The sequence below is a fragment of the Tamandua tetradactyla genome, chromosome 11 (genome assembly GCF_023851605.1).
Source record: "Tamandua tetradactyla isolate mTamTet1 chromosome 11, mTamTet1.pri, whole genome shotgun sequence".
NCBI lineage: Eukaryota > Metazoa > Chordata > Mammalia > Pilosa > Myrmecophagidae > Tamandua > Tamandua tetradactyla.
The window spans coordinates 58289468-58306999 of NC_135337.1; the positions used below are offsets into that span (position 1 = coordinate 58289468).

Consider the following 17532-nt stretch of genomic DNA (forward strand, 5'->3'; position numbering starts at 1 on the left):
CTTATGTACTGATGTCTCACTACTTCACCAGACTGTGAACTCCCTTGAGGCCAGAGGATATGTCTGATTTTTTTTTTGTCAACTTCAACCTATCCAATAGAGTTCCTTGCCCGGGGAAGGCACTGACTAAACATTTCTCCATAGTCTTAATAAATACATCATCTTCATAAGGTTCCTATGTTTATCTAAGGCACCAAGGATTGTTCAAAAAAAAAAAAAAGTAACTCAGTTTGAGGGACGCTGGTTTGGTGTTAAATCTTGCCATTGAGAGTTGTGTTCATTTGAAGGAGACACACCTTACTGCTTGCAATCTCTTGCCACACATCGAAGAATAAAATTTAACCCATGCAGATGGAAACTGAGGAAATGATTACTTCACAGGTATTATGGTAAGGCATCTCAAACATGCTTTGGAAATGCTTCCAGTCGACATTGAACAAGTTGTTCTTTCCTCGAAATGGCCCTTTTTTCTATATTTATTTTTCTTTATTTGGAAAATCATGTATTATAGGAGATTAGTTACCCTTTCATTATGAAAGTTTAACTTACTGAGGAGCTTGGTTAATTGTGGAAAGGGGAGGCAATGGTAGTTATGATGCCGAGTTAAGTTGTCAGTGGGAATGAGGTGGGGGAACAGGTATTTTCCAATTTTTTCAACATACAACACACTTCAGGAAGATGGGGAGATTTTTTTGTTCCTATAAAATTTCCACCCAGCTTGCAATAGGAAGGCTTAGTGAAGAGTATTAGCATCATTTGGGAGAAAAAGGCTTTCGGGCAATCGTGTGTGTTTGTTTAAAATTAACTCAACTGTTTCGTGAAGGGATTTTTCGACACCAGGTTAACTGCGTTACACTCATGCAAAAAAAGAATTAAAACAGTTAAAATTTAAAATAAAAACCAAATCAACAGCACAGAGTTCATTGTTGAAATTTTCCTAAACAAAGTAGTCTGAAGAACATGTGCTCCTATTTTATAAGCTTTATGAATTTAGAGTAGAGATTTAGAACTCCTTTAAATACACACCCACACCATGTTACAAGCTATTTCCCTATTGCTGTTACCTGAGTTTTAGCAAGAAACACACTGTATTCAGTAACTATCAGGTCCCAGGTAATTTGCATTCGTTATTCAACAAATATTAAGTCAGCACCTACTACTTGCTGTTTAGTGTGCTAAGTGCCAAGGCTACAGCTATGAGCCAGACAGGAGTTCCTTCCTTTAGGGAAGTTACAGTGTTGTAGGAAAGGCAAAAATTCTAACAGATGGATAATTTCATCTCCACTTAACAGATGAGGAGAACCGGATGGAGAGGGACTAATTCAGACTGTCTACTCCTGTGCTCTTTCTGCCATGTAAAGCTGCTCCTCTCCTCTCTGCTTGGCCTATTTTCTAATTCAGTCATCTTTGCGGGATGGGTTTTATACAGTAGCTATGGGAAGTGATTGAAAAGTCTTACTTTAGTGGGAAGATAAAAAGTCTGATCTAAAATTCACTGCTCCTAATCTTTTGTAATATAAAATACAAATATTTAACCCAGTTATTTTTTGGATAGGGCATTGACTTAAAGGATGTAAGTCTCAACAAGACCTAAAACCCCACATTTCTAGCAGATAGAGAAAACAGAAGCTTATTTGTAAGGCGAAGAGCTTATGGGCCTGTTGTTATTCATGAGATACGGAGAAACTTGGGGGACTTTTGTTGCCATTAGTTGGTTTGTTTTCTCTACTGATTGTAGGTAGTCATGACAAGAATGGGGGATGACAGGGGAGCAGTAGGAGGTATGGTTTGAGATCTAGACAAAGAAAAATCTTGTGGACTAAAGCTATGTTAGGCCTCGCCTTAGTAAGCATTTTTGCTTTCTTTGGCAATGGCTCCACGAGACCGTTGCAGTTAATTATCAAGCAACTGTGCCAACTAAAAGATGATTATGCGACTGAAGCGTCCATTTCTTCTCTGCCATCTCTCCCAACTGATATAATTTAATCAGACTCCTCAGAACCTTAACAGAAATGTTCATCTGGAAGACACACAGCTCCAGGAAGAGACTAAGGGCACCAGATGTCTTTGCCAGGTCACTTCCCTGTTTGTTCCCTAAATACAGTTCTGCAAAGTGCACAGCCTTGGACTGTTACACTTTCTAATTGATCTTCCTATTTAGTCTCTCATCCCAATAACCCAGTTTCACAGGCCCAAGTTATCTTCCTAGAACACTGATCTAGTCACTCCCTTTGTGAAGGTCTCTGCAGACTCCCAAAGTTTACAGAAGGAAGCTCAAATGCCTAAAACTGGCAGGGACTGACCTACACTGTCCCCCACCTACCTTTGCAGCCTTAGCTCATTCTTATCCTTCACACCATGACCACATACACTCTTTGTTGCCTGAAAACTTTTGGTCTTTTAGGCCTCAATGCTTTTTTTTTTTTTTTCCTTTTGTATGAGCAGGCACCAGGATTCAAACCCGGGTCTCCAGCATGGCAGACAAGAACCCTGCCACTGCACCACCATCCCTTGCCCTAGGCCTCAATGCTTTTGCACGAACATGTGCCGCTATAGCATACTCTTCTCCCTTCCATGGCCAGGGATTTGAAACTACTTTTTTCAAGATCCTAATAAAATGATCTCTCCTCATTAAAAACTTTACTGCTCTTCCAGGTTAGCTTTGGTTACTCTTGCGTCTCTGACTCAATATTGTGCACATAGTCTTATATAGCACTTTTATCATTGAATTATAATCATTCAGAGTTGGCAAGTTCAATGTCTAATCACTCTTTTTCCCTTCCCTAACTCTTAGGTCACCTTTGTTTTTTTGACTTTCAGCCTAATGTGGAGCCTCATGTGTGCAGAAGATGTCTATTGAATAAAGAAGAAAATTATGCCCCAATTTCCAGCCCAAATATATAAAAGTGGAACACACACACATAGTATATATAGTACACGTAATATATGATTTCACAAGGGTTTTAATTTTTCCAAATATATAAAAAACTGTTTTTAAAAAGTCTCAGTTTAAGAGAAAAAAAGCACACAGTAAGATATGATGCAATTATTCCATACCAGTTTATTGTAGGCATCGTGTTTCAAAAAATTTATAGCATAAATAACCTTTCCTGTCATAAAATAACTTAGTACAATTTATAATAAAACTTTGAGAATTTAACATCTCATCAAAATACAATAAAATATGGTTTTAAAATATGATGAACCCTTTCTGCTTCTCTTTCATTTTAGGGCATAGAAACCAAAAAATATTCAAACTACTTCTGCACATTTAAACTTTAACAAAGCATACTTGGTTTATTTTAATGTAACTCGACCATCCAAATTAATACATAGTTTGTGTTCCTTCCTGCAGGGTTCTTTGTAATTTTTGTTCCTTTTGACTTGGATTTCTGTTTCAACACAGCTTCCTTCTTCATTTTCACCTCTTTCCATCTGCAAAGTCATCTATCTCCGGTCCCCTAGAACATGTAGTTAAACTCACTCAGCCCCTTGACATCAGTTTCTGTAATCCTTGCATCAGTGTAAGGAGTAACTGCTTGAGTAACTACAAAGGTATTTCAAAACTTCAGTGCAATTTGGTTCAGTTATTTTCATTCAGATGCCATCACCGCTCAGGGAGGTTAATCACTGGAACCCACTGATCCATGTAGCGACTTTCCCGGCAAAAACAAATAAGCTGACTTAAGGCAGGATCCTTCCATTGTGATGAATGTGGATTCTGGGAACAAATTTAGAAACATAAATTTACTATTAAAAAAATCTGCATTTGCTAATAATTTAACTACTTTCAAGGGGAAGATGCTTAAACCTTCTCTATCTTGGCTGAGTAAAACAGAGACAAGTTAGATGGGCAAAAACTGAAATTTCTTCAGGTTTCCTGCAAAATTATACAGGGTAATTCTCTATTAAACTACATCTGCAAAGCCCGCACACATGCAATCCATATGCCACATGCATATGCTTACATAAAACCATTCAGTCAATTTTGCAAGAGAACTATCATTCACAGGTTTGCCCTGCAAACTGTACCCTGGCAGAGACCTGAATTAAATAACTTCGAGAAATACTTCCCCACCAATTAATAGAATTGCCACCTGTTATCCTCCAAAAAAGTGTTCTTTAGGAGTAGCAAAACAGTGTGCCACTCAACTAGATCAGTCAGAAAATAGCAAAATTTAAAAGATAATTATTATCATATTTACCTCTAAAAACTTAAGTTCCAACCTAAACCTACTGAAGATTTTTTAAAATCAGAACTAAAAGACCCTTAAAAATGCAAAATTGCAAAGAAAAAAATTTCCACTCACTCCTTTTCATGTATTTCTAGGGAATTACTAAGATCTGTCTCCTACACCATCTCTATTTTTAGCTTTGACTGGCAGAGAATGAAGCTGACTCCTTAATGAGGGTGAGCCAGGAATTTATTTGGCTTTATCTAATCTGCCCTGTTAAAGGAATTAGTCACGGGAGGTAGTGCAGCTGTAGGTAGGGAGTAGCTGAGCCGACAGTGCTGACTCACAGGGACCTCTTCCGCTGCTGGCAGCTTCCAGCGTGCTTAGACATGTTCTGTCCCAGGGAAAATCCTGATGATGAAACTAGCACATCTAGGCCGAAAGTCCGATCACGCTCTTTGAGCGGTGGCCAAGACAGCCCCCCCCCCCCCCCATTCCAGATCTGCAGTCAGGCGACTCCCTGCCCTTCTAGGATCCTAACCCAGGTCGGCTGGAAGTGCCCCTCCTCTCCCTCACCGTCACGAGCACGCAGTGCAGGTCGGGGGGCTGCTCGGCGCCCCCGCTGGCCGTCGGGCCGGTCCCGGTCTCCAGCAGCAGGAGCTCGGCCAGCCGGCCCGGGTTGCTGACGCGCAGGATGTTGATGTCGTTCTCACAGCAGAACGCCTGGATCAGGGTGAAGTGGATCTGCAGGGCCACGTCCCTGTCGTCGTCCTCGTCCGCCGCCAGCAGGCACAGCACCACGTTATCCGGGTCGCTGCGGGCAGCGGGCGGGGCCGTGAGCACCCAGGCAGCACCCGCCCGGCCGTGCCCGGGTCCCCTGGGGTCGTGCCCGGGTTCCCAAGGGTCGCACCCCGGGGCGTTCGCTCCCCTCGGGGCAGGCCGCGGCGGGTGCAGAGAGCGGCAGCGGGCAGCGCCCCGTGAGCGCGCCCTCCCCGGGCCGCGGCGGGTAGGGCCACCACGAGGGACCGCGCCGAGGCCCACTTACACGTTGAGCAGCTTGGCCGCCTCGTACACCCCGACGGTGATGGTGCGCTGACTCAGGGCTTTGCTGAGCACTTCCTCGAGGGCATCCCCCACCTTATCCATCCTGAGCGCAAGCAAGGTCCAAAGGAGGCTGTCAGCCCAAGTCCCTCGGGGGCCGTCGCCGCCCCTCACCCTGCACCACGAGGCCCCCTCCCAAATGCTCTCTGCACCCCAGGTGTCCATCCCACACCGCCACCAGCCCGGTCCCGCCAGCTCCCACGTCCGCTGGAAGACCCTGAGGGTGTCACCGCCACCCTCCCCAGAGGAAGCTGTCAGTCCCCGGTGCAGGACGCAGCCACAGGAACCGCAGGGCAGGGGCAGGAGCTTCTGCCCTTTGCAAAGGCGCCAGGAAGGGCTTGGCCGGGTAGTGGGAAGGGGCTCGCTCTTAACGCCCGCGGGGCTCGGGGAGGGGGGGGTTCTCCTGAGGAGAAAAGGCGGGAGCTGCCGTCTGCAAACTTTTCCGCTCGCTCCCCCGCAAACCTTTCACAGCCTTCCTGCACTGGGGCGCGCGGGGTGGGCAAGACCGGTCAGGAAGAAGCTCTGTCTATCCCCGCCAGCCGGAAAAGCCCGCAGGCTTATTCACCTTTCGATCTTCTGCTCTCCAGCCGAGAATTCCTCCAAAGTCATATTGCAACTGCAGGGCCCCCCAGAGAGCGGCGTGCGGGCTGCTCCTGCCACCGCAGGCGCGCAGGCTGCTGCTCTCTCTGCACTCCCCTCACAGGCTGCCCAGCAGCGGGCTCGGGTCCCACACGCGCACCGACCGCCGGGACTCAGCCAGGCCGGCCTCCGCCAGCCCGGGCTCCTCCTCCAGCGCCCGCCGCCGCCGCCGCGCCGCCCTCCCCTCCCGCCGGGCTCGCTCGGTGCCGGTAGCCAAGCTCCGTAACACAACTACGGCAGCTGCCCCACAGCCACTGAAGGACAAAGGGTCCAGCTCACCGGAGTTATCCTGCCAAGCCCCAGCCAACCATCTCCGGCGTCATTTGCATACAGCGTAGCCATTGGACTATGCAAATCAGCCTGCTCTGGCAATTTGACCTCAGCTCCGGGAACCAGGCTGGGAGAAGTGAAAAGAGGAGGAGCCCTGCGGGAGGCGGGCCCGGGGCGGGGGCGGGGCCTTGGGCTTGCTCCCCTATCCCGTGGGCGGGGTCGATCTGGAGAGGAGGGCGGAGTCTTCACCTTGGGCTGGAGAAGAGTGCCAAGTGTTTTTCTAGTTGGTGCACTTTTTTAAAATTCTCGTTTCATGTCTTTTGTTTTTAGGGGTTGCTATTAAAATCTATTTTCAGAGTTCATGCGCCTGAATCTAGTAATTATTAGTAAGCAGGTTACATAAAAAAAGTGTGTCCAGACCTCTGGGGCAAAGTTTACCTCAGAAGTGTTGTCTGGGCAAAGCTGCTTATTAGTAGTAGTATTATTTCGGTGCCCTGATGGCTGGTTTGATTTATTTTTGGAAGGTTGCAAGGCTTGGAAGCTCAAAAAAGAAAAATCAACACATTCTGTTTGGTGGTGGCAGGGAACCAAGTTGGAATCTTTTCCATAGAAAACAGTCTTCCCACCTGCCCAGGGTAGCTCTGGAAAACCATGAACTGGTGCACGTGGGGAGCTGATGACCATATGTGTAAACCCCAGTCAGATAACCCAAATTCACCTTTCCCGGAGAGCTTTTCCCAAAGGAGGGTCCACCTGATCCACAGGAGCTAGGAGACAAATGTCTGCCACCCACACAAAGCACAAGTCTAAACTCCAAATGCTCTCCATATGCCTGTTTCCTTTCATAAGGCAAGTAAATATGTCACTGCCTTCCACAGAGAGCCTATGTTCTCATTGTGAATTATTGACATTAGATGCTGAAACACGAAGCTATAGGATGTTCTAATCAGATGTTAAAAATTCCACCTTTAAGAGAATGGCAACCTGTGGGTGGAAAGCAAACATGCATAACTGCAAGCAGTAGGTACACATTTTGAAAACTGAACTTTAATGTATAGACTTTCACTGAACAGGTAAAAAATCTGATCCTTTGTTTTATGGCTTTATGCAGTAAATGCAAAAACATTTCTTAAACGTACCTACGTCAACCAAAGTGGTGAAAATGCCTCCTACGTGCTTGCATTCAAAACAGTGCTTGCATTATTAAGGTCACTTATATATGACAGCCAAAGGTCACAGAAAAGTTTTGCAAAGGTACACGGGAGATTTTGCGCCCTTATGTTTGTATCATTCTTGGCAAAATATGATTGATCTTAATTGAAGATCAATGGCTCTCTTGATCTTAATTTAATGGAAAAGAAAAGTGATGGATTGAGGTTCTGGTTCGTTTATTTGAAATGCAATTTTGCAATCAATCTGTAACCACGTCGTCGACAAGGGACAATGTTCAAGTAAAAGGAATGTGGTGGTCAATGTTTAATTCTCCCAGAGTGCTTATGTATCTCATATCTATACCTTATCCTAATGTGGTATATTTGTTAAAGAATTCCTCAAGATTGAAACTTAGGTAGATGTTGAGGCACTTTCAGTTTTGCAAACAAAATCTGAATTACAGTCTGGCCTCAGTCACCATTTGGAGATTGTGGAAAGGTGCTCTGTGGAATTCCAAGATGCTATCTACCAGGTATTCCATAGAGTTTCTTTGGAAGGAAATGTCGTCACAGCAAACTGAGAAAGAATGTGGGAATCGTAAATTTCTTGACAGCAGGGACAGTGACTTCACTGACTTAGTGTCCCCATCATGCAGCACATTACCTTGCATTTAGTAGATGCAGTCAGTGTTTAATGAGTTGAATGGCATCCGAGAGTTGAACAAGATCTCAGGATTCTTCTGGAATTGTGCATTGCATGTGCTCTTTCTAAAATATTCCACATTTGACTTTAGCTCCAAAAAACTTTGTGGATCTACTATTATACATCAAGAACTGTACTAATCCTGGTCCTTTGCCATTAAAGAGCTTATGATCTAATGGGTATGTGCAAGCTCAAACTGAATTTTAGGATGAAATAATATGCACTGTCATCAGCTAACTATGCTGAAAGTCCCATGACTTTAGTCATCTGAATGGAAGCTGTAGGACAGTAGAGCCCATGTGTTGTTTACACCAGTTTGAATGCCCTACCAGCCGTAATAATGCCCCATCCAGACTATATACAGAAAACCAAAGTCACATAAAATGGTCAAGTTTTAATATAGGGTAAGTTCCTCACTCGAAAACTATACTTTGTGCTATATTTGGTCTCATGGGAAAGTTATTTGTTCAAGTGGGGTTTTTCTCTGTGAGATAAGCCCAGACTTCCAGTATTCAAAATATTCATTTGTCATGCTTTCTGACTCAGATATGTTACATCATTGTGCCTCATTACTGAGTCTACCTAGAGTGTTTCACCAGTGACTCTCTTCAAAGTTGGTCCACGTGGCTGGAAGAAGAAACTGCATTTAGCTACACAGAGTGCAGTTATACAGTAGAATGATCATAGGTGACATTTCATAAATGCTGTTTAGTCCTCAAGGGAGTTGGTATCCAAGGGCAAATGAAGAGGAATTATCTAGATCATATAGAACCTGAACATATTTTTATTATCAGTGTAATAACTCCAATATGTGAAGTCATTTGGAAAAAATACTACAGGCAATCCTGAATATTTCAATTGTACAGAACTAGAATGACCTTGTAGTAATTTTTGTAAGGTTGCCAAATGGTTAGAGTTAGAAATCAGATGGAAATAAATATTCAAGAATTGTTATATTATTTTATCACTACTACCTGCTTTGCATATTAAAGGTCTTTTTCTTTTCTTCACTTTTGTCACACATACATTCCTACTACTCATTATACAGACAGAATTATAACTTTTTTCTCTTTCAAAAAAGTCTTTTAATATCTGAAAAACATATGATGCTTGTTATTTCTTTATTAGACAGATCTTCATTCAAATTAAAGGAAAAGACCAGTTAGACTATGACAGATGAATCTACCAGCTACTGAGAACTGTATTATATTGTGTTTTATTGTTAAAACTCATAAGGTTCCTGGCATTATTATTACTATTGTTTTGCATAAGTCTGGTGAAGCTAGCTTCTCAAGACAGGTCCATGAATTTCCCTCATTTTTTTTCCTCAGGAGAAGATCATTCAGACCATATTTACTGTCACTTAAGAGGTATCTTGTCTTAGGATCAATACTTTCTTTTGAATTTCATATAATATTTTAGTTTCTTGGCTCATCACCATGGTAACCTCCATGATCTCTGCCCTCTGGTGTTACACTCTATATAATCTCCTCCCCGTGAATATGGGTAGGGCCTGTGACTTTCTTTGACCCAACAGAATATGGCAATGATGATGGGCCACCACTCCCATGATTATATTACATTCTCTGGCAAAGGTGAAAGGATTTTGCAGATGCAATTAAGTCCCCTAACAAATTGACTTTCAGTCCATCAAAAGGGAGATTATCCAGGGTGAGCCTGACCTATTCAGATTAGCTGTTTAAAAGAGAATCTAGGTCTTCCCTAAAGAGAGATTGCAAGCGTCAGAGACTCTCTTCACTGCTGGCTTTGAAGAAGCAAAATGCTATGAATTCTACTGCTGCAAGGAAATGAATGTTGCCAACAACCTGAGGGAGTGTGGAAGGAAATCTTTCCCAAGTCGATCCTCCAGATGAGAATGCAGCCAGGACAACACCGATTTCAGCTCTGTGAGACCCTGAGGTGAGAATCCAAGTAAGCTATGCCCAGACTTCTGACCTGCAGAAAATCTGAGTTAACAAAGGGGTGTTGTTTTAAGCTATTATACTTGTGGTGATTTGTTAGGCAGCATCAAAACCTAATACAGGGTGGGCCACGGTGACTCAGCAAGCAGAGGTCTCACCTGCCATGCCGGAGACCAGGGTTCATTTCCAGGTGCCTGCCCATGCAAAAAAAAATAAAAAAATAAAAAAAAATAATAATAAAAAAACCAAAAACAAAACTAATACAATCACTTTAATGCCTTCTTATTGTGTGTTTAATAAATCTTTACCCTAGGGAAATTCTCTTCATGCATTAAGAAATTCTTCTCAGGTATTAGAATCAGTGGAGTCACGGTGTGGCTTTGAGCTTTTTGCTAACCATTTTGTGTTGCTAACATCTGCTCAAATTTCACCAACCAAACAGAGACTGGCCACTAGAGATGTCAGATGAAGTGACTCGTGATGACATTTTTCTAGAGCTCTTCCTCCACCCCATTTCCCCATCTCCCTGCTGAGTGAAGTTTGTGCCAGTAGCCTTCTGTCATATTAAGACTCTACTGAGAGTCTCTGTGCCCAGTGGGCTAATCATAGGTGAGGAAGGTAGGTCGTCTGAGTTGGTAATTGGCTATTGGTAGTTCATTCTGGTAACTTGAACAGATTTCTGAGCTCTGTGTTTCTGAAATAGAAGAGATCATTCTTTTCACCCATCTAGTTTCTCACAAAGTTTTCTACTTAACCTCTTATGTTGGAATACCCCAGGGCTCAGTCCTTGGACCGCTTCTTTCTACATTCACTCTCTTGGTGACCTCATCCATCTCATGGCCTTAAATATTTATATGCTGATGACTCAAATATATTTCCAAACTGACCAGTCATCTCTTCTGGACTTCAAAGCTAGCTCATCATCTCTGCCTCAATATACTATAAACATCTCAAACTTAACATGATAAAGGTTGATCTCCTCATTGTCCTCCTATATCTCTTCCTCCTAGGGGTCAATGACAACTCCATTCTTGCAGTTGTTCAACTCCTAAGCCTTGGTTTCATCCTTTACTCCTTTCTCTCACAAACTACATCAGTCCAACAGCAAATCCTATTGGCTTTACTTCTACTGTAGAACAATTCGACTAATTCTCATTGTGGACCACCACCATCATCTCCCACTTGAGAACTACAACAACTGGTTTCTCTCTGTTTTGTCCTTCTTCTCCCCCCCAACGCCCAAGCCAAAGTGACCCTAAAATTTCAGTTCAGATCATATCAATTACCTGACCCAAACTCTCCAATGACTCCCCTTTTCATTCAGAGTAAAAGTCAAAGTTCATACTATGGCTTAAAAGACCCTACAAGATTATTGCCCATGATGAAAACGTCCTCAAATTTATTATGGTGATGGTTGCACAGCTCTGTGAATATATTAAAAATTATTGAGTAGTATACCTTAAATGGGTGAATTAGCATAGAATTGAATTATATAATGTATAATAAAGCTATTCAAACATCTGATCTCCACTCCGACCTCATCTTCTACTATTCTCCCACGTGTTCCTTCCTCTCTAGCCTCAGGGCCTTGGCACTGACTGCATGCCTGGAATATTTTTTCTTCTGATACCCACATTGCTCACTGTCTTCAAGTTTCCTTCTAAATGAAGCCGATCCTGCCTACTCTAAGTTTCAATCCTTCTATTTCCTGTCACTACTGGTCTCCTGTACCCTGTTTTTGTTTTTATTTGTTTGTTTTTGTTTTTTTATCATATCACTTAACACTTTCTAACATATATATTTGACTTATGTATGTTGTTTATTATCTGTCTCATCTCTCCTGCCCACCCCACTCCCCAAGTATAAGCTCAATGAGGAAGGATTTTGTTTTGTTTCTTGAATGATCCGTAAGTGATTTGACCATTACTGGGCACAGATCAGACTCTCAATAAATCAGATATTGTTAAATGAATAAGATGTACAGATTCAAAGATGTAATTAATGAGCTAGAACATAGAGATATGAAACTTCTGGGTCTTTTAATATACTAGGAAGCTTGACATCTTGAATGATTCCCACTCTCGCTGGTTGTATTTTTGTTTTCATTGTGGAAGGTTGTGCTCCCCTTTCTGTGTTCTGTATTTTTGTCGTACTCCCCAGCCCCACACACTCCCCTGTTGTTTTACTGATATTTTCTTCAGGATTTATAAAGTAGTTATGGTGGACTAAATCATGTTCCCCACAAAGATGTGTTCAGGTCCTAACCCCCGGTGCTGTGGATATGAACCCATTTGTAAATAGAATCTTTGAGGATCCTGTAATCTGGGGCCAAATTCAATCAATATGGGCCTTAATCTTATGACTAGAGTTCTTATAAACAAAGGAAATTCAGACACAGTCAATTAGGAGAAGCCAGATAAGGAGAGAGAATGCTATGAAGTGGGGAGGGGATGCATTTACAAGCTAAGGAACCCCAAGATTTCCAGTGCCAGAGGCTACAGATCTGGAGAAAGCATGGCCTGGTGATACCCCAACATTGGACTTCTAGCCCCCCGAACTGTGAAACAATGAATTCCTATGGTCTAAGCCAACCCATTCTGCGGAATCTGTCGTAGCAGCCCTGACATACTAAGATACTGGTCTATTTTGTAAACTAAGTACTTGACCTCTACTAGTCAGTACAGTATATACATATAAAATCCAATAGATTAAAAGGTGCTTAATTGCCAAACTCTAAGACTTGTGCTTTCAATGTAGCATAAAGAGATTATAATGATAAAGAAAACAACCTTGAAAGGTTTTGTGAAGGCTAGTTTTGAAGTGGCAGATTTAAAAGAGCAAGGAAGGGTGAATTGTTGTAGAAGCAACGTGCAAGAAACACAAATGGGGATAAAATTAAAGAAATTGAGTAAGTTTTAGATGTGAAGGAAAATAACATTCGTTAGTACTATTTGAGCTTTTACTTCTCTGTTTAGTGCTTATAAACATTTAAACTTTATTCACTGGATATTTTTCCCAGGAGAGCTTTTTTTTTCTTTCTGTGAATAATATGCATTCTTTTATTTCTCTTTAGTCCTCTTTTACTTTGGTAACCAAATGTCAGTCTCAAGGTCTGGAAGATATTAAATATTAAAACAGAATAGTGTAAGACTGTGCTCTTTTCAACAGGGTCAGGGACACGGTGTTTTGGAGCCCCCATTTCTGGACAGCTGGTCTCAGAGGTGGGCCACAACCGTGGTTGTCTGACACGACTTTGGCTACCGTATAACATTATATTGGGGAGATCTGAAGCAGCCTCATTTTTAGTAACCCAAGAACGCAGGGAGCAGACTGTTGCCTGGCTGTCCATTCCGCACACTTCACTCCTGTGCATTGTGGGCCGTCTCAGTTTGTGGTGAAGTGATGGATTGTGTTGAACATTCTGTTGTTGACCTATAAGGACTTTTGCCATATGTTCCAGCTCATCCCCTTAAGATATAGGTGGGGGAGGGCTTGCTAGCATTACTGGCTGCTACCCAGAAATGTGTCAGGGATTTGGCTTTCTCAGCTGGAACATCACCACCAGTAAACCTTCCTCCCAATTTAAGGGAATCCTCACCGACAAATACAAGGAGTCCTGGTAATAAACCCATTTGGCTGTTTTTATTTAATAACTGATCTACATTTTCAGAAAATTTTGAAATTGTGCTGCAAAATTAAGATGTGTGTGGCTACTTTGCACGAACAGCTAAGTATGATAAATCTCATTTGATGTCCTTCAAAGTATGTGGCTGGAATGATGCGTGACCTTAGGGAGGCTGTTTAGCTTCTCCATAACCTCAGTTTCCTCATTTTTTCAGAAGAATAAATCAGCAGGATTTATTAAAAGGTTAAATGAGGAGGGGAGTCTCCACGTGGAGGGGCTGGGGAAGGAGCATCAGGGTACAGGTGAGGGAGAAGGAGGAACCAAAAAAGGGAAGACTTGTAGATTATTTTATGGAAATTGGTCAAACATTTTTGCACTTTTAAAATTTTTATCAAAAGAATCACCTTTCCCCAAAGAAATAGCAGTCAGAGTCCTCACAAATAGGCAGGTAAAAGCAGAAGCCTTCTGGCCTAAAATAGCAGATGGGAAGGGGGGGTGGGGGGCTGAGATGTAAGGTTTGGGCCTCCTGCTACCCCCCTCCCCTAACTCAACCCATAGCCCTTCCTACACACACTGATCACAGTTGAAATGGAAAGGCTTGTTCTACAGGATCCTTCTAGCTCTAACTTTTTTTTTTAACTTGGTAATTTTGTGATTCCATAAATGATTCTGTAATTTTTTCGGTAGTCACTGAAAAATCTTACAAAATGTTGTTTTCCTGAGCCTTCAAAATTCTATCACCAGATAGACTATCTAAAGAATTAAAAACACACACACTGCTTTGTTTTGATATCGATTTTCGAATATGTCAATCCATTTCAATAGGTTAGCTGAGATTATGTTACAACTGCGTTATTAACCTTAATATATTGCCTGGTTACCAAATGCTATGGAGAATGACTTGGCAGGGCCTTAATAAACAGGTAGCACCTGGGAGCTGGTGGGAACTCTCCCTTCTGAGACGAAACAGCTACAACAGATGGTAAAACGACTGAAAACCAGGTGGGGTCATTGTTTAATGACCATCTGAATTAAGTTTGGTTAATTTGGCATGTCTCCCATTATCCCTAGCAACTGGACCACCACTCTTGTAAGTTTGGATTTATATCTTTTCCATAAACTATCAAAACAAGCCCATCTGGGACCCCGAAGCTGGACTTGACTTAAATCCAACCACAATGAAAAGCCTAAATTCTTCAGTTCTAGCCATGAGACGCCCTCAAATGCAGGGAATTAGAAGGTTTTGCACAACTCCGCAATGTTCTTTTTCTCAGGTTACTGCCTGTCATCCATGACATGGTCATTTCCCTTCATTCTCTTCTAAGAGTTTATTAATAAAAAGAACTCTCTCTCTTTTTTTTACTATTATTATTACTTTTATTTCTTTTCTCTATACTAACATTCTATATCTTTTTCTGTTGTGTTGCTAGTTCTTCTAAACCGATGCAAATGTACTAAGAAACGATGATCATGCATCTATGTGATGATGTTAAGAAGAACTCTCTTTTAACCTTTGGGTTAATGTTTTAACAATCATTAGCATAGTTTCCAAGAATCAGAGATGTCAAAATCTCAACCCATTCACACCCTCTTAGCTTCTGCTCAAATCTGTGCGCAAGGCTGAGTTGACTGCCAGGGGTGATCCAGAAGATTCAAAAGCTGTGCTGCTGCCAACACTATGATAAGATTTGTCATTTATTAATAAAAGCAGCTAATTTATTCAATGCCCCTCATATGCTTGGTAGTATGATATAAATTTAATTTATATGACCCCACTTGGCCCTTAATGGCAGTCTATGGCCTGGATGCTATCATTTTCCTCTTCCCACTGAAGTTAAGTGAATAACTAGCCCAAAGGACCCGGAGCTAGTAAGGGGCAGAGCCAGGATGCAAATAAGTGGCTCTGGGAATGCAGAGCACAGGCTCTCCTGGGTACTGACTTCCCAGTGCAGTGCTCAGCGCCCACACAGGCTCTGGAGTCATGGTTGGACCAGTCATCTAACTTCTCTTACCTAATTCCTGGGTGACAATGGTACCTATCTCCCATGTTTATTATGAATATTAAATTAGGTGATAATTTACTGAAGTTGGCGCAAAGTAGGACACTGTCAATGTTAAACTACAGCCGCCCCTCCTCGCCATTTACCAATTTCCCTCCTCATTTTCCTGGTTCTTGATTGCTTCATCTCAGTCACTTATTAATATTGGGGCACTTCGGTCTAGCCTTTGTGGCAATATTGTGGACACAGAGGCACGAGGCTTACCTGTCCTCACCTGCTTCTAGGAAACATTCTGCTGAATTTTAACATGGTGACAGATGAATCTGGCATACGTGTTCACTCTGTCACTGTGGGTGAACTGACCTTCACCCCGTTTGTGCACTTCAGATCTTTAGTCAGTTCCGATAGCACGAACGATGCACTTCTGCGTGCTAAGGAGCAGGACCTGATGTTATTCAAATTCTTCTCGCGTGGGTGTGGGTGTGTGTGGGGGGGGGGCGGCCCTTAATACAGAACAATTAGTTTCTCAAATTCATTGTAGAATACTCCTAAATTTTCTTTTATCATCTGAGGGCTTCCTGTAATTGTGAACTCCTTTCGAATCAGCGACTGCAGCCCCAACATCTGGATCCTCCCTGCTGCAAGGAACATAAATTAACTGGTAGCGTCCTGTAAATATAAATATTATGGGCTGCGAGCTCCGGGAGTACACTGGGGCAGGCCAGGGTACTTTCAGGCCCGAGCAGCTGGTCACGATGGAGTGCCTCAGAACTGGTTTTAGCTGACGTCAGACAGCACTGATGTGCACCAGATTGGCCTGTCGTACCAGTAAAGCTGATCCCTCCCACTTCCCCTGCTGCTCGGTGCTTGCCAGAGCGCTGGAGACCATTAGGAACTCACAGTTGTCATTTGATCTCCATCTGGCTGCTGTCACTAAAGCTGCCTTTTATCGCTTGCCAGAAGTGTAAGGCTCAAGACATTTCTCTTTCTCACAGATCTCTGCTTCTAGTTCTTACTTTTCTAATTTTCTGGGCAGTTCCAAATGATTATCGTCGTCTGAGTCTCCCGGGACCCCTCAGGGAACTAACAGATGACCAGTGGAACACTTACCCACATGCCTTCTTGGTGACCTGAATTTAGCAATCGATTTCTTAGGGTGGGTTACAGGTGGGCTTTAGCTTTGTTGACTTCAAAGATGATCTTAAGTTTGATGTGGTTTGAATTTCTGATATAAATGTGGGATTTGCGTGTGTGATCTCATGCTGTGGGAACTTTTATGGAGACGTAGATCATAACAGTCTAGGCATACAATTATGTGGGTCCCTGCAGTGAATGAGAATCTGCACAGATTACACAATAAATATAATAGTAGCATGCCATAAACTGGATCTTAGAGCAGTTTAATATTCTGAGGGGGAAAGAACAATGAATTCCAAGGTGATGCTTACTCAGTATTAAAATGCTCTCAGTTAAAGCTGCTCTTAAATCTGGTGCCAGCTTAAGGATTTACTGTTAGTGATTGTCCAGTAGTTGAGGTTTAGCAACCTTAGCGCCACTGCCTAAAGATCATCCTTGGTCAAGGAAGCTCCTTAGGGATGGCAGTTCATAGTCAATAACTGTTGAGGTTCAATGAGTGGGGGGATGATACTTTTGGAAGCTCTGAAAGTTTTGGAAACAAATTTAGGATACTGATTTATACTTAATATAGAAGTTATTATAGAAACCTTTCATGTGTGTCCTCAGTATGCTGTTAATAAAAAAAAGAGAGATTAGAAGTCACCACGTTTTCTAAATCCATATTGTGAGTGTGTAAGAAAGAAATGATTTGGAAGGACAAACATCAAAATGTAAACAGTGTTCCTCTTTCAATGGTGGAGTTACAGGTCATTTCCATTTTCTTGTATTTGCTTATTTTCACCTTGAATATTTTATATAATGAGCATGTG

The 17532-nt window shown here is 42.4% G+C and overlaps 1 protein-coding gene across 1 annotated transcript; it reads right to left on the reverse strand.

Annotated features, from left to right (window-relative positions):
• Positions 1 to 1619: 1619 nt before the first annotated feature.
• On the reverse strand, positions 1620 to 6099 carry GADD45A (growth arrest and DNA damage inducible alpha). The gene is made up of 4 exons (XM_077120649.1): positions 5842 to 6099; positions 5221 to 5322; positions 4752 to 4989; positions 1620 to 3721 (listed from the first exon to the last, which is right to left on the reverse strand). The coding sequence occupies exons 1-4, from the start codon at positions 5883 to 5885 to the stop codon at positions 3608 to 3610; spliced, it is 498 nt and encodes a 165-aa protein (XP_076976764.1). The 5' UTR covers positions 5886 to 6099; the 3' UTR covers positions 1620 to 3607.
• Between the last annotated feature and the right edge of the window lie 11433 nt (positions 6100 to 17532).

Coding starts and splice junctions, on each gene's coding strand:
- GADD45A (XM_077120649.1), bottom strand. CDS start 5,885: ATGACTTTGGAGGAATTCTCGGCTGGAGAGCAGAAGATCGAAAG. Junction 5,323..5,841: donor GGAGAGCAGAAGATCGAAAG/GTGAATAAGCCT, acceptor GCTTGCGCTCAG/GATGGATAAGGTGGGGGATG. Junction 3,722..4,751: donor TGCACTGCGTGCTCGTGACG/GTGAGGGAGAGG, acceptor ATTTGTTCCCAG/AATCCACATTCATCACAATG.